The sequence below is a fragment of the Stigmatopora nigra genome, chromosome 6 (assembly GCF_051989575.1).
Source record: "Stigmatopora nigra isolate UIUO_SnigA chromosome 6, RoL_Snig_1.1, whole genome shotgun sequence".
NCBI lineage: Eukaryota > Metazoa > Chordata > Actinopteri > Syngnathiformes > Syngnathidae > Stigmatopora > Stigmatopora nigra.
Genome location: NC_135513.1, coordinates 11,028,465 through 11,056,106, shown reverse-complemented (window position 1 = coordinate 11,056,106; position 27,642 = coordinate 11,028,465). Strand labels below are relative to the sequence as shown.

At 38.7% G+C, this 27,642-nt stretch overlaps 6 protein-coding genes across 7 annotated transcripts; 3 read left to right on the top strand and 3 right to left on the bottom strand.

Moving 5' to 3' along the window:
* The first annotated feature begins 4,301 nt into the window (after window positions 1–4,301).
* LOC144198095 (prostaglandin E2 receptor EP1 subtype-like) lies at window positions 4,302–8,048 on the top strand. Its single transcript, XM_077718945.1, has 4 exons — window positions 4,302–4,606; window positions 4,702–4,839; window positions 5,483–6,374; window positions 6,754–8,048. Exons 3-4 carry the CDS (start codon window positions 5,523–5,525, stop codon window positions 7,018–7,020), a joined length of 1,119 nt encoding a protein of 372 aa, XP_077575071.1. The 5' UTR covers window positions 4,302–4,606; window positions 4,702–4,839; window positions 5,483–5,522; the 3' UTR covers window positions 7,021–8,048.
* On the bottom strand, window positions 7,959–11,898 carry pi4k2a (phosphatidylinositol 4-kinase type 2 alpha). The gene is made up of 9 exons (XM_077718944.1): window positions 11,392–11,898; window positions 10,219–10,419; window positions 10,013–10,144; window positions 9,766–9,923; window positions 9,598–9,655; window positions 9,417–9,516; window positions 9,128–9,261; window positions 8,767–8,826; window positions 7,959–8,669 (listed from the first exon to the last, which is right to left on the bottom strand). Exons 1-9 carry the CDS (start codon window positions 11,728–11,730, stop codon window positions 8,508–8,510), a joined length of 1,344 nt encoding a protein of 447 aa, XP_077575070.1. The 5' UTR covers window positions 11,731–11,898; the 3' UTR covers window positions 7,959–8,507.
* Window positions 11,899–12,352: 454 nt separating this feature from the next.
* LOC144198096 (phosphoglycerate mutase 1) lies at window positions 12,353–14,386 on the top strand. Its single transcript, XM_077718946.1, has 4 exons — window positions 12,353–12,719; window positions 13,223–13,497; window positions 13,582–13,762; window positions 13,868–14,386. The coding sequence occupies exons 1-4, from the start codon at window positions 12,581–12,583 to the stop codon at window positions 14,035–14,037; spliced, it is 765 nt and encodes a 254-aa protein (XP_077575072.1). The 5' UTR covers window positions 12,353–12,580; the 3' UTR covers window positions 14,038–14,386.
* Window positions 14,387–14,851: 465 nt separating this feature from the next.
* Window positions 14,852–18,333, top strand: exosc1 (exosome component 1). Its single transcript, XM_077719390.1, has 8 exons — window positions 14,852–14,935; window positions 15,904–16,019; window positions 16,150–16,224; window positions 16,339–16,427; window positions 16,513–16,546; window positions 16,637–16,687; window positions 16,837–16,921; window positions 17,442–18,333. The coding sequence occupies exons 1-8, from the start codon at window positions 14,908–14,910 to the stop codon at window positions 17,546–17,548; spliced, it is 585 nt and encodes a 194-aa protein (XP_077575516.1). The 5' UTR covers window positions 14,852–14,907; the 3' UTR covers window positions 17,549–18,333.
* A 2-nt stretch (window positions 18,334–18,335) lies between these two features.
* On the bottom strand, window positions 18,336–22,218 carry knop1 (lysine-rich nucleolar protein 1). Of its 2 annotated transcripts, XM_077719388.1 has the most exons (7): window positions 22,051–22,218; window positions 21,763–21,834; window positions 21,504–21,563; window positions 19,385–21,412; window positions 19,228–19,299; window positions 18,970–19,035; window positions 18,336–18,735 (listed from the first exon to the last, which is right to left on the bottom strand). In XM_077719388.1, exons 1-7 carry the CDS (start codon window positions 22,066–22,068, stop codon window positions 18,445–18,447), a joined length of 2,607 nt encoding a protein of 868 aa, XP_077575514.1. In that variant the 5' UTR covers window positions 22,069–22,218; the 3' UTR covers window positions 18,336–18,444. The 2 variants fall into 2 exon arrangements, with proteins under 2 accessions (XP_077575514.1, XP_077575515.1); XM_077719389.1 differs by lacking the exon at window positions 22,051–22,218 and having other exon boundaries at window positions 19,385–20,673.
* A 422-nt stretch (window positions 22,219–22,640) lies between these two features.
* gprc5bb (G protein-coupled receptor, class C, group 5, member Bb) lies at window positions 22,641–27,390 on the bottom strand. Its single transcript, XM_077719769.1, has 4 exons — window positions 26,722–27,390; window positions 25,162–26,260; window positions 24,349–24,461; window positions 22,641–24,260 (listed from the first exon to the last, which is right to left on the bottom strand). Exons 1-4 carry the CDS (start codon window positions 26,749–26,751, stop codon window positions 24,216–24,218), a joined length of 1,287 nt encoding a protein of 428 aa, XP_077575895.1. The 5' UTR covers window positions 26,752–27,390; the 3' UTR covers window positions 22,641–24,215.
* Between the last annotated feature and the right edge of the window lie 252 nt (window positions 27,391–27,642).

Genomic DNA, 27,642 nt, shown 5'->3' with positions numbered 1-27,642 from the left:
CAGGAAAGGTAAAAAAAAATCAATAGATTACATTTGATTGCTGAATTAAACACAATCACTTCAGATGTGGATTCTTTAAGTCCTGAATCTATAGATAAGCATGTTAATTAATGCAGACATTACTAGAGTTACTAACTTTTACTTGCCTGTTACATTTAATTATATCAATTTATGTGCAACAATCTTTTACAGCTTCCATTATTTTTTTGTGAACAAATTAAGCAGAAATGAGCCTCTTTGCATTTTTAATCAGCCCAAGACCTTCAAACTCAGGACCCATGCTCAATGTCACCCAAACATCATTGAAAGTTTTTTCTTCATATTGACGTCATACAAGCTATCACCAGGGTGGGTAACTTTCCCTCTTATTGGTTCAGAGCAACTACCTGCGTGGTGAAAGGCCCAAATCAACAACTGAAGGATTGAATGGAATAACATATGAGTCACATCATGTGTTCCGCAGAACAGAATTTATGTATTCGTACATCGTACAAGAACTTTGAATGTGACCTAAACACAAAGTTCCCTTAAGAATGACTATGTTGAACAGGTTCCAAATATGGCAAAGTGATCAAAATGTCAAAAAGCAGTGTTTTTTTGTTTTGTTTTCATTCTTTTACTACATTTATTTAGATTTTGGTATGATTTGACAGATGGGGAACATTTTTGGCATCTGAACAGAGGACAAACCATGTTTTGGGATTAGATTCATCTCAACATCCAGGGAGAATCCCCTTCATAACATGTCAGGTAAAGAACATCTCTGTGTATGATGCATTCAAAACTATCTTTCCAATCTCTCATCTGCTTTTCTGCACGGCAGTGGCAATCCGCCAACTGACTGTGTGACTTAATGTCTCCTCGGCATCCCGCGAAGGTCAAAAATAGCAAGTGATTTTTTTTCCCCCCCTTTGCTACAGCAACCCTTTATTGGAGATATTTCCAGCTTGTAACACACAATGCATTCATGGCTTCTCAATTTCCATGTGAAACCTCTAATAGATCCGTAATATGATCCAAAATAATTACACTGTAGATCACACATGCAAAGTTTAGAAACAATATGTGCAGCCAAGTTGTCGAACTAAGTGTCAAAAATACTCCCACATAAGGATTATAAGTTTCATTACATGCTTTGTTTTTCTCTGTTTTCATTCCTCCACACTTCACTTCTTGCCCCCGCCCCACCCAGCGCTGCACCTCTACTGGGATCACATTCTTGCAAGCCCATAGAAAAACGCACTGCAGTGCTGCTCATTTTTTTTAATACCATGATGGACCAAATGGCAGAGTTCCTGGTTTTGGTCGACAACTAGTGGTTTTACAATTGCTGTGAATTGGTATTATTTTTTAACAAAAAGGCAAAGAAATGTGTGCGTTTGCTTAACAAAAGTGATGATGAACGAATAATTGTTGATTGTCTGTATAAATGTGAGTTAGGCGGATGTTAATTTGCCCTCTAAAGCATAAGTTATGTATTTTTTCTTTTCTTACATTTTTTTAAATAAGGACAGTGGTCTTAAAATTGTGGCCCACTTGACAATTTTGTGGTATACCAGTAGAAAATATATACAGGTAAATTATTTTAAATGAATTCATTAATTAGATATGAAAGATTTTTAAAAAATGCTAATTTTAAAGAGCAAGGGGCAAAAATATAAATATTTCAAAATGAAATACCATTTTAAATAGATTTTCAGGTTTTTTTTTTAAATCCATTTGAACGAGATGGAACGGATTGGACGTCTATTTCCGTCAATAGGTGCTTTCAATATCACTTCCCCTGTTTTGAATGATAATATGTGAATGGATGTAGTCTGTAGTCCATTACATTCATTCTGAATAATGATTGAGAGTTCCCTGTGTCATTCACAGCGGTGAGTTAGCATGTTACCGCATCTCAAAGTGCACAATGTCCTCCGGGAAGAACTCAGTTTAGCAAGTTTACAGGAAGTGCAAGTTTGAAGGTAGCGTGACTTATGTCCTAGTGCGCTCCTGCAGTGTCGCATCTGTGGGTGGCCTCCTCTAAAAATGTCCCACAATCCTCTCAACAGCAGGGAAATATTCGAGGAAAATCCCTGTCTTACTCTTTTTAGATCAATCAGGCCTGTATTTTTTTTTCTTTTTACTCTAAAATAGTTACATAGATGCAGCAAAAAAACATCATTCTTATTATACCATGACTTTGAGATGGACAATAATATTGAGGTGAAAGCGATCAAATGTTCTCATCGTGATTCACTGAGCACAAAATTGGAAGTCAGTGTCACTGATATGCTGCGTGAACGCGTCTCTTCCTCACCCACATTCTAAATTCATTGGTCAATCAATAACCTTCTGCATCTCTATTTATATTTGCCCACAATATCCTCCGGATGCTGTAAACGTTATATGTATCATCTTATCAGGTAAAAAGAATCAGCACAAAGTATATGGGTCATTCCAAAGTTAAAGACTAAATCTACACTTGTATTGATTGTTATTTTTCTTTCAATCATCCACATTAACAATCTGGCATATCGATTCTTCATTTGAAGATGGTACAAAAAGCAAAAAAAAAAAAAACATGTATGTGAGAATTTGTCATGTTCTGCGGTTTCTAACATCTCTGCAGACTTGATTAGAAGACGTTGGGTCTTAAATCTATCTCCAACGTATGGTGATCTACTTACCGATTCTTAGTGCAATTGTGCTGACAGCACTTCTCATAAATCTTCACATGAATTTGGCTGCACTTTCAACACTGTACGCGTCAGCAAAAATGCAGAGCACATGGCCCATGTCGTTGGCATCCCCTTGCATGTTTCCCCGTACTGATTTAGTCTATGAATCTGATCAGACAGTGAATTATTTCAGGACATGACAGTAAAACAATTGGCAGGTTGTCCATCTCTTTTTTGTTAGTTTTAGTGTTGTAAGTGGCAGTAATCCAAAGTTACTGTGTAGTCAATGTAAGAACTAGTGATAAGTATGAATACAATAATTGAAATTGATCTTTACAGCTTGGATTTGAAGAGTGGTCTTAAAAAAATGTAATTGGAAGTCGGAAAATTAGGATTGGGACAACCCTAGTAAAAACAGTTGATTTTTAAAGCAGATTGACTTTTACAAACAAACAACAAAGAAGTGTAAATGGAAGCAGCTGTCCTAAGAACATGTATTTTGGTACATGTTTATCCAATATTTAATAATATTTTCATTGTTGCTCTTTTGTGGCTGTGATGATTTGTTGATGTGGTTTATAAGCAAGAATGGAACGAGAGGGAGGGGGGGGGGGGTTGTGGAAGCTATTGAAAAACTTTTCATGCAATATTTTAGCTCCTCAAAGATCCACAGTGCATTTAATAGTATACATGAGATTTTATTGTATGAAATTGTATAGTAGGATTTCATCTGAAATTATACACCATTAGCTTGCTTGATATAGGAAAATATTGAATTGATTTCTTTTTTTTTTTTGGACTATTTTACATTAGATGCTGGAATTCATCCATGTTCACCTCACCCAAATGTGTAACCTGATCTTTGTTATGTTTTCATTCAGTGGATTTCATTGGGGATATTCATCATTTTACATTATATAGCGCCAGAAAGGAGAACATTTTTATTGTGAGGGGGAAAAGAAAGGTTTGTATATATATATATGTATGTCTATATATTTTATATATTATATAATATACATTTATTGTAAATCTGCAGACAGTTATGGCACATCAAACTAAGGCTTCCCAGGTACTTAAAGAAATATTAGCTTCTCAAGGAGGTCCCTGCTCTGCAGATGGTGTTGGCAAAGAGAAGAACTGATGAATAGTTTTGGAAAGCGATTTAAGTGGCGACGCCAGTTTTGAACACTTGGACACACAAAACAAGAATTTCCAACCACCACAAAATATGCTTTTCAAATGTGATGAACTTTTGGAATTCCACCTTGGCTTTCTGTGAATTTTGCAATTTGGTTTTAGTGGAAAGTGGTGGAATCTCAAAACGCCAAAGTTCAAAAAGGACAAAAAAATGGCATCAACAATATCATATTGCATTAATCAGGACGAGCAGTAAGAATTTTCAAGTTATACCATGTAAGCATGTTTTTCTATGGAACTGAAAAAAGAGCAAAATGTAGAGTTGGACCTAATTTGTTCCTAAAGATTTCTTGGTTCCTTTTTTTGTTTGGTTTTAGGGCAATAACATGTCCAGATGGAAATCCAGATGCTTGTAAAGTTAAAACAAACAGCCCCACCTGTCCTAACCATGAAGACAGAAACGCAAAGCCAGAGACTTACTGCCTCATTTGCGGTTTTCTTTCCTTCCCTCTTTGACAAGTCTCGGGGAAATGTGTATCAAAATTCGATCTTCGCCATTCACAAGAAACATCTGGATTTTCATAGCGTTCCAAGTCGTTTCCATGTTTGCTTCCACGACTTTCCATTGCTTCAAATAGTCTTCATATCGACACCAAGTTAGTCTGATGTCATTTGAAAGCAACGTGTATCACCGATAGAGTGAGTCAGTGTGCAACTGTTCTTATAAACAGAGGAGGATGGATACAGGCGGCAAGCGGAGGATGAGTGAAGCGATGAAGGAGAGACTCCCATCCAATGTGAAAACCGTAAGACTATAAAACATCTAGCTACTGCCTGACTACCACACAATTGGAACGGATACCATGTCTATGGTGCTTATGTTTTTATGTGTTTTTCCTAGATGGACAAAGGACTTATCTGAGGGGAAACATTTTTTTTTCCATCTTCCTAACATCTTGGATTATTGCTGGATAAGCCACTGAAACTTATTTTTGTTTCTTCGTTTGCACTGAAACGGACACAACAAACACATTGAGTGGTAAGTAATGTATTTGATGCTATTTTATGTTAGATTTTATATTGAATTTTATCCTTTGTCTGTCAAGGAAGGCTTTGTTTTTATAGCCGAGACGCTGGTAGTTCCAGTATAACTGTCTGTCGTTATAATTTAGTGCTGTACTGCTTATGAAAAATATAAAAACATAAGATAGGTTAAAGCCATTGTTGGATATTGGCCATCCTAATAAAATGTGGCTTGGTTTCAGTGTATTTTGCTTTTTTTTTTTTATTACTGCCTTTTCTTTCTATTGCTTAAAGGCTGATTTAATCAGTACTTATCATATATATTGCAAAAATAATTAAAAGTATTCCATCTATCTTTAGGTATGCATTCTGATTGGCACTAAAATATGTAAACCTAAGTGCAAATATCTGCTAAAAATTAAAATAAAATAAATAGAACACTAATGAACCATTGTTAATGTTATAGGTGACCTTGCCTGGTGCCCATAATTGGCTGGAATAGGCTCCAGCACCCCATGTGACCCTTGTGTGGATGAATGAAAATAAGTGAATGAATCATCATAAATCTTTGAATCCTTTGTACCCCTAAAATAATCAGAACAGCTGTTTATATTGCGATTGTGATCAACTCCCGTTATAATTTTCTCATTTTTTTTCAGCCTCTTAGAGCATGGCCCAAAAAAGACTCGGTCCTGAGCCATGTTAGCTTCAGGCCGTGGCGACTCCTTGTCCCCAACGTTGATCCCTCGCCCGTCAAATGCCAGTGAGGGCAAAGGGGTGGCCAGGGGGGGCCTGGACATGTCGCAGCAGCAAAACCTGACCGCTAGTGGCGTGTTGGTGGTGGTCCTCCCCATGACGTTGGGCATCATCTCCAACGTGGTGGCTCTGTTCATCCTAGTCAACGCCTACTCGCTCCAGCGACGACGCTCCAAAGCCACATTCCTCCTCTTTGCCACCTCCCTGGTGGTAACAGACTTCATGGGCCACCTGATCCCAGGCGCCCTAGTTTTGAGACTTTACATCTCTGGCGCCGCACCACCGGAGGACCCTGACTTTTCTGATGGCATGTGCCAGTTCCTGGGAGGAAGCATGGTGTTTTTCGGCCTTTGCCCGCTCTTCCTGGGTTGCGCCATGGCTGCGGAACGCTGCCTGGGCGTCACCAAACCGCTCCTGCACTCCTCCCTGGTCACCAGCAGCCGGGTTAGAATGTGCCTGTCTGTGATTTGGTTGGCGGCCCTGTGCGTGTCCTTGCTGCCCTGCTTTGGCTTGGGCTCATACGCCTACCAGGACCCGGGGACTTGGTGCTTCATCCAAGTACTGGGGGACATTAAGCGGGGAGACATGGCGTTTGTGTGGCTTTTCTCTGGGATGGGCCTGACTTCCCTGGCCGCCGCGGTGGTATGCAACAGCGTGAGCGGGCTGACGCTGGTACTCGCTCGGCTCAGGAGGAAGCCGGGCTCGCATCATTCGGCCAAGTCGCATGATATTGAGATGGTGGTGCAGCTGTTGGGAATCACAGTCACCTCGTTTATTTGCTGGTGTCCTCTGCTGGTGAGTAAAAGCATGTACAACAACAGCACGTGGACGTAGTGGTCCAGTAGACTAAAGTAAAACTCAAGTCAGACACATTTTAATTATGTTACCACATTTCTGTTGAATATTAGTGATTTGTACTGAAGTTGGACGCTTGACAATTAATCCTATCGCAAACAATGCTAAAAAAATAAACCCCCACCATAGAGGTAACATCAGACATATGTAAAATGCATATATTGACACGTGTTGCCAGTATAGGGAATAGACGTCCGATTCATCTGAACTGGGAGGAGTGGTATTGCCCATCACTACCAGACTTCTTAGTGAAAATCATCATCAATTGTGGGAAAAGATTTCAGGCACCCAACAAATGTGTTATGTTTCATCTTTGCAGATTTTTGGACCGATGTCAGCAATCCACTCCTATAAAGGAGCCATTGAAGAGACCCTTCCCAATTACAAAATGCTACTGGTGATGGGTGTGCGACTGGCCACGTGGAACCAGATCTTGGACCCTTGGGTCTATATCCTGCTACGCCGAACCGTCCTACGGAAAATCTACCTCATTTCAAAGTGCCAAGCAGGCCCAGGTGGGAATTTTTTTTCGTGCTCGGACACATCGCCACCTCAGTCAGAGAAGAATGAAGTCAATGACGTTTAAATTAAGAGAAGTATAGAAAATGTTTAAAGACTAGGAAGAAATGTTTTATTTTTCATTGTTCATTTTACCTTACAAATGGAAGCTAACTAATTGCTTTGGTTTTGCACATAATTTTATGAACATCTTGTTCACTTAAGAAACCATTGTTTTATGTTTGGCTCTTATTAAGACAACTTAAAATCCGTTATTTTAACACAAAATTGACAGTGAAGCCGATATATGAATTCGACATGTGCTTACCACCCTAAAAATAATTAATATTATATATAAATGTAATATTTTATGCTATATATTATATTAAATTGCTCCAGTAAAGTGCTCAAGATGCACATTTACCATTCATCAAAACTATAAATAAAACAAATAATTCAACTCATGAAACAAAATGATAAACAAATAATTACATCTTTAAATGGCCATGATTAGATCATGAACAAATTATTATTATTTTTAGTCAACTTTTTGACCAGTGAAATACTTGTGAGAACCAGTCTAAAGTTCCTCTAACTCGTGTAAACCGGCACGTGTTTAAAACACTCCGCACGGAATCACATGACTACTAACACATGCACATTGGTCATGCTTTGCCTTGGACATTCCTCGCTTGGATGAAATTGGATTTGCCACAGAACTAAAATGGTAGTTGAAATGCACGATACTAATCTTATTACATCCACTCTGTGAGCAAACCGATTCATTTAGGTCACTTTGGTAAATGTCACCAAAGACAAATTAATATACATTGTTTAGCATCATTCATAGTTTTTCACTAATCAAGTATACACTCCAAAGTACATTGTGTACTTTATATTTCTAACATTTAAGAGGCGTGCTCATTTTTTAAAAACTTTTTGTCACTTTTAGTGTATTAAAAATGGCTTTTGAGCATCCATGTCCTACAGTAACTTTCCATAAACATTTTTTTCAAAATAGACACCTTACTTATTGTATCATAAAGTTTACTCAATGAGACAATCAAATAACAAAGTTTATCATGTACAAACTTGCCATATGAATGGAAGATGTTTTTTTTATTTATTATAATCTATTAAATCTTACATACAAATTATACAGTGCATTGTAACATTAGATTTTATATCTGTTCTGTACAACTTCACGCAGCTCTACCTGGAAAATGTGGGGTGGTGGGTGCATACCAATTTATGGGAGTAACCAAGGAATATGCAGGGGTATGTTAAAAGGCAGAGCGGCATGAAGAAAAGGGCGTTTCCCCGTCTTAAGTGAGACGACCTCGGTTTTTGATCGGCATGCACATGTGGACATTTGCACGTGAGGAGTCCAATAGAACAGTCTTGTGTCGCTTTGCAAGAAGGACTATATTAAACTTGTTCACCTCCAAACAAGGCACCAGGGCAAAGAAGGAAGAGAAGGTGTAGCATTATTCCCGTTTTTCGCGTCTTCTCTCTACTTGTACTCTTGCATTTATTAATTACAGAGTTCATTCAGAGAGGTTCTAATCCGCCCCTCTACCACCAAGTGAAGAAAGGTCTTCTACTCTGGAAACTTTGCGTGTATGACTCGCTATTGGCTCTTGTGGGAGCTCTTGCGGTTTCAACGATCACTGGGGGCATTTGGACCAACTGCAGGGGGGTTTTGTCGTCCTTTAGTGCTTGGCACAGGTTCAGAATCTTTGAAAGGAGAAATCAGAGTGATGAAAATCAAGGTACTTTAGTCAGTTGTTCCACATGATGCATATTTAACATTATCATTATGATGACAACTCACTTGGCCTCTCATGACAGCGACTTGTTTGTGAAACTGTCCTCTGTCAAAACCAGGGTCTTTCTGTTGGGAAATATAATACATGGAAAATATGGTTTATCATTGTTAGAAGTCAGCAATCTTTTTTTGGAGGAAAATTGGACTATTATTGCATAAAAATGCATTTCCAGAGGCTTAAAAAACACTGAAGTGTGATGACATTTGTTGATTGTTGATGTCATAGCATGAAAATCAAATGTATTTGAGTCCATTTATATTAGAGTTTTTTGTTTTGTGTTATTGATAAATATTTGGTCCAAATGCTTTAAGTTAAATCGCTTTGGATTTGTTTTTGCTGTCAAAATATATATAACATTCAACTTACCTTAAATAGTTCATAGAGATCCTCTTCGAGGTCTTTAATGAAATTTGGATCAGATAATTTTGGTAGGACCAGCTCTCGGATTTCCTGCGAGAAAGGCACTTTGGCCTGGGGGAGCCACGCCCAGTAGAAAGGATCTACCAATTACACAAATTCATCACAGTCAACACTCCTTGAAGTTATAAAATATGACAATAAGGAGCTACTTGCACCCCTTAGAAGATTTTTTATACAATCAGAAAGAATGGAAGCAGTGATGTATGCATGTTTGTGTTCTACTATAGATTCTTACATGCTCTCCAGGAGTCGGGATGTTTGAGAGGGAAAGCTAGACCGTTGTCTATGGCTGCTAGCTTAATTATCGGGTCCTTCACAACAACCCAGTCCGTGTCCTGTAACAACAGCATCGATTAGATTTGAAGCATAAGACGGAAACTAATTAAAAACGATTGTATAGAGATGACTTTTCTCACCCGGTTTCCCACAGGGTCCATGGGGCAGTCATATTTGAGTAGCCAGTTGTCATTTCCCCTGTCTAAAATGGAGACATAGCAGAAAAAAATCCTATGAGAATGACTCTCTCACTGATTATGTAGCATGTGACCACGATGGCCACATACTGAGCAGGATGACTTCATGACATGCCTGTGTTCCTGATGATGTAATCAAGGACTACCAAACGTTCAAACTGCAACTGAAGCTGGCGGTTGGTGTTCTCGGGCAGGGGTTCGGCTTCAAACCTGCGAAGCCAGAAATCTGCATCCTTGTATCCATCCACAAAGATCTGGAAGGAGCCAACCTGGGGGAAGATCGATATGGTCCATTAGTAGTTGCTCCTGATTCAATTTAAAAGAAAAAAAGAAGTAAAGAAACGCAGTAGCAGCTGACCTTAGGAGGGAGGCCAATCCTATGGAAGCGTTGACCCACTTTTGGGACTTTCTCCAAGGCAAGCCTTTTACCTCGAGACTTGACCCGGTCTATTGCGTTATAGTTGAACGTTTCACTTGCCAAGTACACCACCTAAAAAAGCCATACTGATTAGCAGTTCCCATCAGGTTGCCAGATTGTTATCATAGATGTATGCGGGTGTCTACCTTGGTCCTTGGAACGATATTCAGCTCCAGTTTTTGGTCGACCAGACTAGCACCGGCTTCTGAGAGGTAGCCCTGGTTGAGCACTAAACAGTCGCGACCAAAACAGCATGGACAGCATAGTTTTTGGAGCCACTTAGTCCATTTTGGGTTAAGCTGGCCATAGGGCTCTTCGTTCTTGGGCTTGAACACACCGATGATCTTCTGTTAAAGATAAATCATGTCAGAAGTGCTGCATAATTGTGTTCTCTGTCCACAAAAAAACAAATAGATTAATAAATCAATTGCACCAGTTAGAACAAAGTTTCCACCGAAATATAGTATCTAAATACAACATTTCAGTATTGCTGCGTGGGCTTTTTGTAGAATTAGAGCAAGGCACATGACTACTAAGCACTTTGGTGATGAAGTAAATAAATCCGACGTGGGATGGATTGGGAGTTAAAATCTCCCAAATTGTGTCACAAACCAAGAAAAAAAACTGAGAGAAGTAACGCGGGACCAAAGTATCATGGCTGAAATCAATAGGAAGACTAGTAAGTGTACATAGAGGAACTTTTTGAAGGAATGTAACAAGTGGGTCTTGCAGCACTTTCGCATGTCGGCCCCAGGGATGATGAACACTTGGGATTAGAATAACAAACAGTTATCTGGTGTAGATTCATGAAACCTTGTCATTTCTGGCCCGCTGAACTGATTATTGCCGTAATCACAACCAATGATTCACAATGATTACACGTACAGGACTTTGTTCTTTGCTTTTGTAAACAACTCACGATTCCAACAATACAGCATGATCACTCACTTTTAACTGTGAAATGTACATTTTTGAATGATTCATGTTATCCGCTTCAACTGAACAACTGTATAACTATTTTAAGTGTAAGGCTGGATGATTTTATCATTGAAAATCTTGCTTTGTAACGCAAAATGCCAGCGATAACTTCCCCAAAACTAGCAACTTGTTGTATACTATACGTCCATGTATACATATATAGTACTTTATTGTATGTACAACGGAGTGTTTAGTGTAGTAATGTTTTTTTTACAGTTGAGTAAAGGCCCTTGCAGTAACTAAAAGGAAGTGTGGGGAAAGCACTCATAGCATTCCATCTGAAGCTTCCTTCAATAAGCTTATCCAAAGAGAAACTATGACTTAGTTGTTGATCATCTTACCCCATGGGAGTCTTTGACAAAATAGCTACCACTGGATCCTTGGTAGATCCTCTCTGGGTAGATGGCCTCCTCGATGGCTTGCTCGGCCTTGCGGATGATCTCTCGGAACTCAGGATCTTCTGGGAATTCGTTCCGATGAGGCTCCCGCGATGCTGTACCGCGATCCCGATCCAGCAGCGGCTGTCTCTCCCGGCTGCGACTCGGACTACCGGCGGGGAGGCGGACCACAGAGCCCGGCGTACTTCCAAAGGAGCCCCGCGGGCTGGTAGGCTCCGTGGGACCGTAGCTGTAATCATTTGAGTCACGCAAAGGAGAGACAAGCGGACTTGTCTCGTCCATAATTCTGATGATAAGTTGTTGTAGTTTTTAGTGCGGATAAAAGCCCAAAAAGATATAGAAACAAAGTAGCGGAGATGTTATGTTGCTTGACGTAAGATAGCTAACAAGGAAGCTGGAAACAGAAAATCAGATGACTGTCAGCTTCCGGAAAAGGGCGGAACTTTTTGTGTTTTGATATTCAGCCAATCAGTGGTTAGTATTTTGTGTCAGTCACCATTTCTCTCTTTCTGATTGGGCATAAACTGGACGCCCACGGAAAACACGTGAGAGCGTAATAGTTTGAGGTTAATTAAGTCTTAAAATAAAATCAAAACGTCATGCCTGCGGGTATCGTTTTGAACAAACATAACTGAGAATGCTGATTTTCTGCTGCGTTTATCTGAGTTTGCGTTTGATTTATTTATGTATGTAAATATGCAAGTATGGCCTAAAAGCACATTATAGCACAAAGGGATAGAAAATGAGACATATACAAATAACAAATGTGTTCAAACTTGTTTCCCTCAAACATCTACTGTATTAGCAATACAATTTTATACCAATTAGTTTGTAGTGCGGACGTGCGGACGTGCGCATCCTTTTGCGTCTTCCTGCCCCTGCACATACACAACTCGCTTTCTGATTGGTCCTTCGACCAGAAGTGAAGGAAGAGACAATTGTCTTGGGAAAATACGCCAAGTTCACACCGGTCCGTATCGCATTTGGGATCATTTTGGGGGAACAAATCGCATCTCTGCAACCTGCAGCCATTTTGCTTAGGATAAACCTGTGTTGGGTTTTTGAAGGCTTAAAAAGGAGTCATTGGAGTCAAAGTTTGCGGAAATACGGCACAGAGGACATCGGCATAGAGATGGCTGCGTACAAACTGGTGCTGATCCGACACGGCGAGAGCTGCTGGAACCAGGAGAATCGCTTCTGCGGATGGTTCGACGCGGATTTAAGTGAAACTGGGGAGCAGGAGGCCAAGAGGGGCGGACAAGCATTGAAAGGTTTGCAGCGATGACAATCAAGCTAATCGGTATTTTAGCGGTCATTGGATTAGGGCGATGCAAGCTTGTGTTTATGTAACAGGACCCGATAGGGGAAACAGGTTGCTGTTCTTTTTCTGAAATGAGGCACATGATAAAGCGTTTTTTTTTCTGTCCCTTTCACAGCAGACCGAAAATTGAGAAATTGGCGCAGTTGACAGGTTTCTCTTATTAGTATAGGAGCCATGCCTTGCAATTGGTCAGTATGATATACCAACATAATGTCATGATCATTTTGACGATTTGAAATAACTGAGTGAATTACAAACACCAGCATCAAATCGAGCATCGTGATGGGAGCAATAAATGCAGGAAGACTAGCTTTTTCTCGGGTGTCACAGACATCCATGTAAATTCTGTTGCCTTAGCATGTTACTGCGTCATTCAGAAGCCAATGTAAGCTGTATGTGTTTATCCAGGAACAAAATGTACTAAAATCAATTGTTGTCTTTGTGTCACCTCAGATGCTGGCTATGAGTTTGACGTTTGTTACACCTCCGTTCTTAAAAGGGCCGTCCGCACTCTGTGGTTTGTTCTGGAAAGCATCGATCAGATGTGGCTGCCAGTGAACAGGACCTGGCGTCTCAATGAGCGCCACTATGGTGGTCTGACAGGCCTGAACAAGGCTGAAACAGCAGCTAAACATGGAGAGGCCCAGGTTAAGATTTGGAGGCGCTCATTTGACATTCCTCCTCCACCCATGGATGAGGGCCATGACTTCTATCAGTCCATAAGCAAGGTTACTTTGAAAAAGGGCATTTAATACTATTAATAATATTAAAGCTCCATGATTAGCAGCATTGATGTATTTCCTCTCTTATAGGACCGACGTTATGCCGATCTGACGGAGGACCAGCTTCCAACATGTGAGAGTCTGAAGGACACCATTGCTAGAGCGCTCCCCTTTTGGAATGACGAGATAGCTCCACAAATTAAAGAAGGCAAGAGGGTGCTGATTGCTGCCCATGGCAACAGTCTCCGTGGCATTGTCAAGCACCTTGAAGGTAAGGATGTGAAGCCTTAAAAAAGATCATTGCAGAGTAAACTACATTTGCAAAGGAATAAGATTACCAAAATTGCTGTAAACTCTAACTGTTAATGTTTTGTAGGAATGTCTGAGGAAGCCATTATGGAGCTCAACCTGCCTACAGGTATTCCTGTTGTGTACGAGTTAGACAAAAACCTGAAGCCCATCGGACCCATGCAGTTTTTGGGAGATGAAGAGACTGTTCAGAAAGCCATGGCTGCTGTGGCAGCTCAGGGCAAAGCCAAAAAATAAAGTTAATATAATATTAGATGAAAGCTAATCTGTTCAGTTACAAAAAAATCTCCTCAACCAAGCCTGATAGTGTTGTCAACATCACAAATGTCAAACCCACATGTGCACATACTATATCGTGTTTGATTCTAATATATTGAGATTAATATTCATCTATATTTTTTACATAATGTGGTTTAAGAGAATGGCTCTGCACGATGTATGTACTTACTGGTGTAAATCTTCATCATGGATGTTGGAGGTAACCTTAGTCATCCCACAATATATTTTAAAATTGTTGGTGTAGTTGCACTTGTCCTTACTATGTCACCGAAAATAATAAATGTCTTAAGATATTATGTGCTCAAAATGTTTTTAAGTGGTTTTATTTTCCCCCCACCTTGCCACCATCACACAATCTATGAGAAATTTTAGGTTCCAATGTTTCTGGAATTACTATTCAACATTTCCCGATGAAAATTCCCTCTAAAGACACCCAATCTCTTACTTTTCATTGTTTTTAGAAATTTACTGATAACAAGCATCATTCATAGTTGATATTATTAGTACTTATTATCCATTGATAATTAGTTTGTGCTGTAACATATGTATAATTATAAAATAAGTACACTAATGAATACTAATTTTAAATATACCCATACATCCTAATATTTTTTGAGTAATTTTAAATGACCAAAATAGGATTGAAAGTCTCCAGGTAACAAGTACAAGTACACTGATTATACCTCAGTGGTGTGTGGTCTTTTTCCCCCGGACAAATATGGCCGACCAAACAATCTTTTCTTTTCCTGTTTCATTCCTCGTCACCATCAACATCAGCCTCATCCCTACGTCACAACCAATCGCCTGTGAAGGAACTCTTTCCTAAACATGTCCCCCATGAAGCTGTGTGTTCCTGGTGAGTATCTTGACTTTAACGTGTTTATTCTTATAACTAACTGCGTAAATATTTGTTGGATCTGTAGTGCGGATTATCTACAGACTTTATTAATAACATATAATATATCCCACTACCCGATGGAGGGTTAGCCTAGGAAAAGTAGCTCGCACGTGTGTGTTGTATTCGTAATTTAAATCATAAGTATTGAGGACAGTCCTGTAACATCATTGCAATATTTTCTTATAGAAAAATAGTATTTAGTATTACTTCTCTATAGATTATTGACTTCCACGGTACTTTTCAGCAGCAGCCCTGCCCATCGCCTCAGGCAGGAGAGCAGCATTCCTTTCTCATGTTTTGAAATCCATAGTTTGATTCCCTGAGAAATTGTGTTTATAATCTGACATTTTAACATGAAGGGTAAAAACGTGAATGTTCTAAGAAACTACAAATATATATTTCAGTTGGGCAGGCAGAACACTAAGGATTTTCTATACTGATCTACAGAGTATGATCACTACTTTTTAAAAACATTTTATTTACCTTGAAATTGTTTTCATTGACTGTTGTCCCTTTATTAGTGAATGTGGACATGGAGTTGTTGATGTAATTTAAATTATTCTGGCATGACTTGTACTGTCACATTTGAATGTAGTTATGTTGCATTGGTGTGTAAATGACAGGGGTGTGGAATTTGACATCATACAGAGAGGTGTTACACATATATTTGTATTCCCATCTATGAGTTACAAGACAGAAATAAAATATAGATGCCAATCAACGTACTATTGTTAAATGAATAACTCTGAATGTGTCAATAAGTGTTCTTGAAAGGTGATTTTATTTTGAAAAGCTGTCATTAAAGTTAACAAATTATTATAGTGGTCAATGCATACTTAGAAAAGCATCAATTGGTGTGATGTGCATGAGCGTTCTACTATATATGATATATTTTATTTTACACCTTAACTCTTGTTTGTGTTCAGGTGACAAACTTTGCAGTGCAGAAGACTGTGCACCTGGAACAGGTGTATACCTGCGACATGGCTACATTTACTCCTCGCTAGCAGGCTACGTGCTCAAGAAGAATGAAGGCGAAGAGGTGAGGAATGAGTCTGTTTGCAAGCAGTTGGACAAAGCTGCTGAGACATGTAGATGAGTGTTGTCTTCAGGCTAAGTATTTCGGAAAAACTAATGACTTTTTCCTTTTGTTCTTGGTATTGTTTCCCCAGTTACCAGTCATCTCTGTTGTGAGAGAAACAGAAAGGCAATTACTGCCTGATGTTGGTGCAATTGTCACTTGTAAGGTAATTAAATGTGATCTGTCGCCATTGAGTTTGATGTATTTATTAAAGAGACAGTACATATTAATGAATATCTTTAATTTTTTTAAAAAAAATCATTTTTTTTTGTTTGAACAGGTAACAAGTATCAATCCCAGGTATGCCAAGGTTCATATTCTTTATGTCGGCTCTACACCGCTAAAAGACCGCTTCAGAGGAACGATCAGGTACGTCCAAAATGCAAGTCCAATGGGTAATTGTGGCGTCTTTCATTTTATGGTGCAAAAATATTTCTCTTCTTTAAACCTTTAGAAAAGAAGATGTGCGGGCAACAGAGAAAGACAAGGTTTGTACCTGTTGTGTTGTACAGCTTTCATGTACTTCACTGTTTAACTTTAACTTAAGATGGTTTGTATTTGTTTTCTGTACTCTGCAGGTTGAGACGTATAAATGTTTCAGACCTGGAGATATTGTTCTGGCAAAAGTGGTATCCTTTATTATTTTTATGTGTGTTTTAAGAATTCATGTGTTATTTTAGTACTGTGGTTTTAGGTGCAGGAGTACAAATCATAATATTGCAGATCTGGTTGTGACCAAATGTTATTTTATACTACAATCCTTGACCTGGATTGACAGATTTCTCTAGGTGATGTGCAGTCAAATTACCTACTCACTACAGCTGAGAATGAGCTTGGAGTGGTGGTGGCTCATAGTGAAGCAGGTAAAGGCTCTGATATATTTATTCCTTTTCTGTACGTATCCTCACGTGTTGTGAATAAAGGAAGTCCTTCAGCTTTTTTTTTTTAAACCTACGGGATAATATACTCAACCATGTAATTATTTTTCTTTCATTTAGTCATTCTGTTGCAGTTCAATGGCATTTTTTGAATACTTTCAGCTCATTTAAGCCCAGTACACACCCAAAGCAATTTTCTAAATATGAAAGGCCACACACAGCTATAAAAAAGCCTTTGTGTTGCAATGACACTAAGTTTATTTTATGCTGTTATTTCTCGTAAAAGACATTGGTGACCAAGATGTATAAACCTTTAGTAATAAGGCTACTATAAAACTGTTATTCATAAAACAAAAAAGGAGTTATAGCTTTGTGCTAGTGAATAATTAAGTCCAGATTTTATACTGAGAAAGTCTATTTGTGAGTGAATTAAGACAATCATGAATTATTTTAGTATATTTGATGTGATTAATTTTTTTTTATTAATTTTTTGTGTCTGCTGTAGGTGCACAGATGGTTCCAATCAGCTGGTGCGAGATGCAGTGCCCACTGACACATTCCAAAGAGTTTCGCAAAGTGGCAAGGGTTCAACCTGAGTATTTGGAGGCATAAAAAACATGACTTTCCTCCCCACAAGGAACACACAGCTTCTTCCCCTATCCTTATTCTAAGGTAACTAAGTAACATCCCTGTGTTAAGACTGGGTGATGTGCTTGGAACATTTACTTTGGTAAGTGTTATTTTGTTGAAATATCAGCGTAGAAACACTTCATGTTGCTGGTTATGTGAACATTAGATCTCAAGGCGCACCTTGCAGTATGAACTGCACTGAGTGGCAATTTCAGCTAAATGATGTGCTCTAGGATGCTCTGTAGAATTATTCTGTTTTAATTCCCTGGTGCTCATTTTCCCCACCACAGACATGTGTCAATTTCACCGAGGTAAATCGTTTCCTTGCACATTATGAGCCTGCAAAAAGCAGTTTTTTTGCAACAAATGAAGAACATTTTGGTTTCTTGTTAAATATGTTGTCAAGGATGAAATAAATTGAGAATTTGGCCTGAATGGGCCTCTGTAATGTAACAAACTGGTGCTTATTATCAAGATTTCTACTAGTTTCCATAACTGATATATTTGAGACTTATGATAACTTCGATGAGAATTCAATGCCAATTCTGTTAGATGTTAAAAAGTATCATGATAGAAGCTAAAGATGCATACTGGTCAACATTTTTATCACATGACAATAAATTAGCTTCATGCTGTATTTAATGATAGATTTATAAGTGGAAACCATGTTTGTAAATTAAGATTGCTTTATAAAAAAAAAATGTTCCTAAAGGGGTTGTCACTTTGGATAGCAGTGACCCATAAAATATAAATAATTGTTACTTCAATATTTGTAAAGAAATGTTACATTTATTGTAAAACAACATTTCGTGACAGGGTAAAAGTCACTTGGAAGGGAACTTTAGTTAAAAGAAAGAACATGTCCTGCAAAGCAGGATTCAGTCATCAAAGCGGACGGATCGACTTGCATTAATGTCAATAAAGAACCTATTAGACGGTTGACCAAACCCCAGTCCTCCACCCATTTGACGGTATTGGGCTTGTTGAAACACTCCCATGAGTCCTCGCCGTAAATGTTCTTGCCCTTCCTTGCCGAGCGCCATGTTTTGTTGTGGCGCACTTGCAGAGGCAGCCGGGCGGAATTCCTGCTTGAAGCCTCCCATTAATTTGAGGAACTTCTGCTTCTGCTGTGAACTTTCAAAGTGAGCCGTACCCCACTGACCGAAACCCTGAAGACATAAACAATTATTACATGTAGGAGGTGACTAAAGCAACTTTACAGTGGAACCTCATGATATCACCACCTCAATTTATGAGCTTAAATCCAGAATGGATTGTGTTTGTATCATGAGGATCCCCCCACTTTCATATAATTCGCCCCTCATGTGATCCAATTGTTCTGCTTGTTAATGAACATGACACTTAAAAATACTTCAAAGTCTAAAGAATGAAGGATGACTGACCGTTTTTTCTGTTAGTTGAGGCTGAGATGCCATGTCGATATCGAGCTGTAAAGCCTGCCGTCTTTCCTGCGATACAACACAAAACACTATTGCAGTAACAAAAATCATCATTATTTCCGTATTCATATTTTAGTGTGTTTGGTGATGTGCCATGAGTGTCATCATTGTATCCTAATATAGATAATCTTGGAATTGGAAAAATAGGTTGCCAGATACTGACTATTATGCTGCTATAAATTGAGATTGGTCTTTTTTTACCCTGTTGATGGTAGCTTCATCGACGTTTCCATTCTTCGCTGACAAAAAGATCACTTCTTGATTGGAATTATTCTAAAAAAAAAAAAGCCCCCAAAAATTGTAACTAAGCGGGTTGTTTTGATGATTGACAATATCAGGCAAAAGATGCACTCCTCACCTGATAGTCCAATTCCTTTTGAATTTCTTCCTCCTTTATTTGAGACTTTGTTTTCAAACTGGAGTCAGGATCAACGTTCTCCGGCTCCTCCTGAACTGACAAGTTCTCTTTTCTTTTCTTGCTCGGTTGGACGTTTTCACTTTCTTCACATTCAAGGTTTTCTACTTTAATTTTTTTCTCTTTTTTAGGTTGAGTTTCTTCTTCTGCACCAAGACCACAGGACTTCTTAGCCTTTTTTTCCTTTTTCTTTTGTTTTGTCTTACCCACCTCCACATCAACCTCCATCTTTGGAGAATTTTCTTCTTCAGCTTCTCCATTGTCCAGTGAAGCTTCATTTTTCTTTTTCTTCTTCTTCTTCTTTAGCTTCACCTCTATTTGCCCATCTGGCTCTTCTACCGTATCTTCACTCTTAGTTAATTTAGCTGTTTTCTTCTTTTTTGATTTGATTGATTCATCCTCTTCAGCTACATACCGCTTGCTCTTTTTCTTGGTTTTAATGTCGTCATCCTTCTCTTCACTCACCACAGGTATCTTATTCCGTTTTTTCTTGCCTTTTTTTGGCACCTCTGCCTCCCCTTGTCCATCTGTCTCTTCTACCATAGTTAATTTTAATTTAGCAGTTTTCTTCTTCTTTGATTTAGTTGATTCATCTTCTTCGGGTACATCCCGTTTCCTCTTTGTCTTGACTTTAATGTCGTCATCCTTCTCTTCACTTACTACAGGTTTCTTATTCCGTTTTTTCTTGTCTTTTTTTGGTATGTCTACAACATTTTGTCCTTCTAGCTCTTCCACCGTGTCTTCAGTCTCAATGAATTTTAATTTAGCTGTTTTCTTCTTTTTTGTTTTAATTGATTCATCTTCTTCAGCTACATCTTGTTTGCTCTTTTTCTTGGTTTTAATGTTGTCATCCTTCTCTTCGCTCACCTCAGGGATCCTATGTCGTTTTTTCTTGCTTTTTTTGGGCACCTCTGCAGTCTGTTGTCCATCTGGTTCTTCCACCGTGTCCCCAGTCTCATTTAATTTTAATTTATCTGTTTTCTTCTTTTTTGTTTTTATTGATTCATCATCTTCAGTTACATCCCTTTTCCTCTTTTTCTTGGTTTTAATGTCGTCATTCGTCTCTTCACTCACCTCAGGGATCTTATTCCGTTTCTTCTTGTCCTTTTTTGACATCTTTGCATCTTCTTCTGTGGAAATATCTTCTTTCATTTCTCTTGCCTCATCTTCACTTTTTTTCTTTTTAGCTTCTTTATCTTTTTTAGTTTTCTTTTCGAGAACTGCATTTTCATCTGTAACATAAGAGTCATTTAGAAAATCAGTGCTTTTTTTCCCTTTGGCTTTTTTTGCCACTTTCTCTTTGCTAAGACTGATTTCATGTGACTTTTTCTCATTCTTAATTTCCTCTTCTTGGTCGGTCAGCTTTTCCATTATGCTTTCATTTTGGTCATTTTCAATATCAGACCTTCGTTTTTTCTTCTTCCCTTTCTTCTTAACTTCTACTTCTGCCGAGTCCTCTATTAATTTATTTTCTACAATCTGTGGGACAACTGTGGAGTTTTTTATTTTTGGTGCGGAAGTTTTTTCTTTCTTGTGTTTATCTTTTTTAGTTTTCTTTTCCATAACTGCATTGTCATCTGTAACGTACGAGCCATTTAGAAAATCAATGGGTTTTTTTGCCACTTTCTCTTCGTGAAAACTGATTTCATGTTCAATCTGAGCTTTCGGTGACTTTTTCTCATTCGTAAGTTCCTCTTCTTGGTCGGTCAGCTTTTCTTTTATGCTTTCATTTTGGTCATTTCCATTTTCAATATCAGACCTTCGTTTTTTCTTCTTCTCAACCTCTACTTCTGCCAAGTCCTCTTTTCTTTTCTTTTCCACACTCTGTGGGACATCGTTAGCAACTGTGGAGTTGTTCATTTTAGGTGAGAAGGTTTGTTCTTTCTGGATTTTCTCGTCTTCATTTATCTCGTTCTCACATGCCTCTTCTTTAATTTTCATTTTGACATCAGATCTTTGCACAGGAGCACACTTGGGTTTTGACAGGGAAAAATTTGATAAGTTCAAATTCAATCCTTGGCATTTAATTATCACCATATGAGCATATTTGTGTAGAACCAACCTCTAAATCCTTTGGGTAGGATTCTTCATCAATTTCTCGCTGCAGAGCAAGCCTCTTTGCCTATTGTGTTGGGTGGGATATAAATAATGAAATGTACATTACTGCCAAGGAGATTTGGCAGGATATTAATATTGAAGCATTATTAAGCATCCTATCTAAATTTTCCAGTAAATGTACTTCAGATGAATGTCTAAATATTATATATCTGATAGATTAATTGTGAGCTGTGTTTTAGATAACAATTCATTCTATACATTACCTTATCAATGACAACATTATTGGCTGTACGCGGTGGCCTTTCAGAAATGAAGATCACTTCGTCAGGATCGCTCTGAAAAATGAATTTATGAATTTAATAAACAGTGTTATTGCTGATTATAATATAGAGGCAGAGAAACAACTCAAAGCAACTCTACATAACACTTCTAGTCAGTCTTTGAATAGATCTAAACGATGCTCATGATGCTAATATTACGCTGAGGCATTGGGACATCATTGCGCACATACAAAGGAATTATTAATGTGTATTTACGATCGTTTGACTTACTTTGCACACTGTATTCATTCACGTGCAGTTGGGAGCGCTTTATAAACCGGAAGCATTTTCCCCATCCTTCCGTGGAAGCTCCTGACTGTTTTGAATGTAGACTTATATTTAGAATTGGATAAGTAATGCGCGCTTTGCGCCGTTATCACTTCTCGGCCATTTTGTCTCAGTGCTATTCATGGAACAAAACAATCACAGGAGTGTTATTTTAAATATAGCTCAATTTCAAAATGATTTACTGTTTACCACTTAAGAATAATTCATGCAGAAAAATAAAGAAAGGCTTCTTGTTTAATATTCTATTAACTATAACTTTGATGTATTCAAGTAAAATAAATCATTGGCTTCTTTGGGTTTAAGTCTAAGAAAATTAAGGGTAAAAAGTAGTTAGATTAAAGTTAATGTCGTTATATGATCTTTATGTCGATGCACATCATATTTTCTTTATTTTATACTCATCTCTCACCCAACCACACCCCCTTTATGGCCTAAAACTTAGCCCCCATAGCCACATGTATAATTTGCTATAACTTAAACTAGACCACTAACTTTTTGCGAGAACATGACAAATAAAGGCAACTTTTAACAGAAAAAGTGCATTAATGTATTAGTCACTCTGTGCAATTTACATGACAGACATTCATGGTATATATGCTCCCAACAAATTGTGACATATATTGCCATAAAATCACCAAAAGTTTTGAAACATTATATAAGACCTATGATAAAAAGTCATTTATATTTTGATACCACGTAACAAATTGAACTGTCAAGATATTTTCAGTATACAAAATTGTACCATATATCTAATTAACAAAAAACAACATTAGATTTCATTACAAAGCCCAATTTGGTGAAAAATCCATCACTTGATTAGACTGGCAGCCGGGATATTTTCCTCTTGCTGCTGGAAGCATTATTACTAATGCATTTCAACACCCACAACATTAGTGAAAATTTAGTCATAGCTTGTACATTGAAATGTGTTGAAATTATTCGATATTATAGAGACTGCGTGGGCTGAAAAGCAATTGCATTTTAAAAGGGGGTTTTCTAATGTTGCATTATTACTGACCTTTTTTTAAAGGGAGAATTGTAAGAACCACATTGCCATAAAACACCACATCAACACAGTCATACATAGCAGTTTAACCTTTAGCGACACTCACACATCATGTTTAGAAAAAATAAAAATTAAACCTGGAAGAGCATAGTGCATACTTGTTTACTCTAAGAATGGCCAAATGTCAATTAATATTCTCTATTAGTAATTCAGTCTTTTCCATTTAAAGCTGGACATAAATCTTCTATAAAACTCTAAGAATAAACAAATAAACACTCAAAATATCAAAATCCCTTACCTTAACAAGACAAGAAATCTTGGATATTACCACAAAGAGATCACATTAGTTCTCATAAAGTGCAAAATACAGCTTTCTCAAGATATTTGAAATCTTGCAATGTATCTTAAATGTTTACACTCATTAGTCACATCATTAGGTACACTTCCCCAATAAAATACACTGTCCCCTGGTTATATATTATTAATCACAAATAATGTTCAGTTTTAATGAGCAATGTTCAATTATAAAATCAAACTGCATCAAAATGAACATTTTGCTTGCTTTAAATACAGCTTACAGGTAGGAGATGTAACCAATGATTACACTATTGCGTGTATTTCGTAAATGGCTTTTTAGTTCGTCCTCAGACTTAAATTACATTCATGTGCAATATAGATATCTTCTCCATAATGTCTTTTAGGTATAATGTAATGTAAGAGCCAAGTGGCAAGAAATGAAGACAAAGCAAACATTTATAAGTATAAGATATGCTGTACAGTCATATCCTGACGTTTCAGATACTGATACATTAATGGTATCTTATTTACATATTACAGACATTTGTGTGGTAATAATATTAAAACACTCCAACTGGTATTCACACCTACAAATTGCACATCAAATGCGCAAAAAAATACTTTTGACTTCCAGTTCTTCATCAATGTAAGATTCCGAAAAGATGTAAGCAGAAACAAAAGATTTATTGAGCTGTTGTCAATCCATCCGATATGATACATGTCCTTATCAATTATTACTCCTGATGTGGCATCATTGTATGAAAGGTATGTGCATGTTGCACAGTGGCTGAAGTCCTTTAACATTTTACCATAGTCGTCTTCCAGTGTAGTTAATAGGGCCGGTGGGCATCTATATGATTGTAGAAAGTTAAAAGTGAGTTAAAAGGAGAAAAAAATTGGATTTTGAATTGCTTCCATATGTGGAGAGGCTTGCTTACCGCGCCGCCATTCATAACAAGAGCCATTTCAGTGGGTTGGTAGACATGACCCCTGAACGCAATGCCAGGGCGAGCACTCCCATGACCGCTTTGGTAGTTTCCACTTCGGAGACCTGATGGTTTGAACAAACTCAAGTCAATAGTCTTCATTTTTACATGTACAGTTAATGTAATACTCAAAATTGCACTAGTGAATCAAATGTAGACACATAGTACTTCTTACATCTGCTTATTCTCTGTTGTGATCGGTCACTATATCTACAGTACATAGCTTTTTTTCTATAGGAAACTACATTATATTAGAAGCTTATTTACTTCTTAACATTTTCTAAACAGATATTCAATGACATTTTTCAGTTTTAAGATTACACCATCTAATGTTTAGTGTGCTGGTTTTTCTGAGCACTTCTCATTCTACAGTACCAGCAAAAATCCACACTGTTTGATTAAATTATATCGTTCATTTAATTCTTCTATGAAGAAGCCTACATTATGATTTAGCATATAAGCTCCTGGGGATCTTTCTTTCATTATTATATTAAGCTTTAAGTAGTCTCCATTCAAGCGGGTTGGTCCAAGTCTAATTATATATTATAGTTCCTAATTCTATATTATTCTCATCTAATTGAATATGAATAAAAATCCCCGACTGTTTTTATTTACAGTTGCTTAGCAACTGTGCATTTCTGCTTTGCTCTACCGTGACACCTAAAGTGTCAGCGTCTAAGTTCCATTAGAAGGCAGATAAGTAACTATTAATACAAGAAATATATGTATCATTAAGACGGATAGACACAAAGAACATGGGCATACTTGCACCGTGCTCCTCCATGGAAAAGGCCTGGTTTTCCTGAAAGGATTGGTGGACATGTGCAGGTGGCTCGTCTCTGAAATGTGGAGAAGTCGTCTCACTGGTGTCAAAGAAATCTTGCCCTCCACACTGTGACCGGTTCCACAGACAGAGGTGGCTCTCTGGAATGCCATGGAAAAGCAAAAGGATCCATCCTTGAACCACCAGGGCTACCGCCAAGGCGGGCTCGTCCATTAGTCGGTCCTCCACCTTTCCTGGCCTGGCCCCTTTCCCCCTCAGCCTCACTGCTTGGTTCCCATACAAATAAAAGCCAAGCCAGGCCACCCACAGCAATGCCGATGAGAGACTTGCCAGAAAAAGCCAAACGGCGTTGCATTTCCATCTCCTCTTGTCACTTTCATCTTCTCTATCTTCATCACTGTCGTGAGCCGATTCCACCCCTAGCTCCCCCCCACACAGGACCACCGCTAGCGATAGCCCCATAGCTATAAGGAGCAACCCTAAGGTATAGCTGCACGCCAGCGCAAAGTCCAAAGGTGGATACTCGCAGGCCGGATGGCCCTCCCTGATCACAGTGAGGAGGACCCATTCGGCGGAAATAATCCCCTGAACCAAGGCCAGTGCCAGGCCCAATGCAGCCAGTGAGCTCCCAGATGGACTACTCTTCCCAGCCACCAGCCTCCTGAGCCTTAGACCTTGAACCAGCAAGCTAGAAAAGCATAGGGCGAAGAGGGGGCCCCAAAAAGCTCTACGAATCACACAGAGGACCTGGTTCTTCCCCACCAGGAACGCCAGAGAGATAGGGAATATCCCAAGGAGAGTTCCCAGGAGTAGGAGAAGGGGTCCGATCCCCGAGCGCCTGGCCGGGTCCGAAATAGTGCGGAGTTTGACGAGTAGGAACCCGGCGAGGATCAGAGAGGTGAGGCCCCCACTGCAGGCCACCGCCTCCAAAACAACGCCCCATACCGACTCCAGGTCACACAAAACCCTGTAAGAGGGCTCCACATGCCCACTACATCCCAGTGGAGGAGGAGGTGATGGTTGCGAAGTGCAAGAGCCGATCAGTAGCAGGAGGAAGATGGAGAAACTGTCGACAGCCATCTTAGAGGGATGTTAAAGATAAGAGAATTAGTTTTGCATGTCAAAAATAGGCAGGATGCTCAGATATATCATCAAGATCAATTATTGGCTATCAGTTCCAACAAAACAGATCTAGTTATTTGGCTCTTTGGGAAGACACTCAAGCTCTCAGTGCTCAATAGAATAGATGTGAGCACTGGGCAATAGTTTCCATGGCGACAGAAAACAGCGTGGGCCGACATTGCGCGCTGGTCTTTGAGAAGTCGAGCTTGGAGAAGCAAAAAAATGCAGACTCGCGGACACAGACACACACTCACGCATGCAATAATTGTGCAGTAATATCGCACCCTGTTCGGATATAAATGGCGTCATGTTGTTAACCAGCTAACTGCTGTAAGCGTTCTCACTTTTCAAGAAAAAAATAGAATTTCTAACAATCACAGCAACACTTAAATGTGAAATAAATGTTACTTCTCACTCACCTTTGAGAGATTCATTGGGAATTGCAGCATATTCTTCACATCATCATTTTAAGGTTTGAACTAAATCTAATCAATAATAAATCCTTAGGTTTCCACTGACAAAAACTGCTTCCATGTTGCATTTGAAAATGTCCTTCAGGTTGTTTTCCTCTAAAAAAAAAAAAAAAAAAAAGCTTTTGTTCTGTTGCTCCTCTGCCACGACTACTCACAAAAATAACCACCAGCAATTATCTACTTCTTCACTACATTTGCTTCATCTTCAAATACCAGTTTTTTGCTCCCATTCAGTCTTTATCCTCGTCTTAACGTCTCTTCGTTACTCTGTTGTCCTCTTCATTCTAGTTGGTCGATCTGCTGGTGTCTCTCTCCCTGCTTCATGTTGACTGTGCGGAGGTGTCAAAAGAGATGCAATCCCAGCTTTGCTGGAGCTCACCCACGTATGGGAAGCAGGGAGTGCTGTGCTGGTTGGTGCACCAATCCAACCAGGAAATAATGAGCACCACACTTAGCACATAAAGTAACCCAACTCAACTTTGGGTTACTTCTCTACTTCTTGCATCTTAGCTGAAAAGAAAGAGCTACCTGTTCTAATTTTTATTTTCTTGTGATGCCATAGGAGATAAAAACAACATTTGGCATATTGTTCAGTTCACAGGTGTCCATAGAGAGCATGGCTTGCTGAGTGAGGAGGGGATTTGGTAGATGAAGGCAGATGGTCCTCTCTCCGAGGCCACGTGGCCATCCTTGTAGGAGACATTACATAACAACCTACCATTCAGCCAAGACTCCCTTTAGGGTGTGCTAATCTCCCTCTACAGACATGCGTTCGTGTAGATGTAAAAAGGGGATCGTGACAATCATCGGGGCCAAATCAACACCGTCAGGATTGAGGGTGGTAGAGATGATTGCTTGCAGATAACA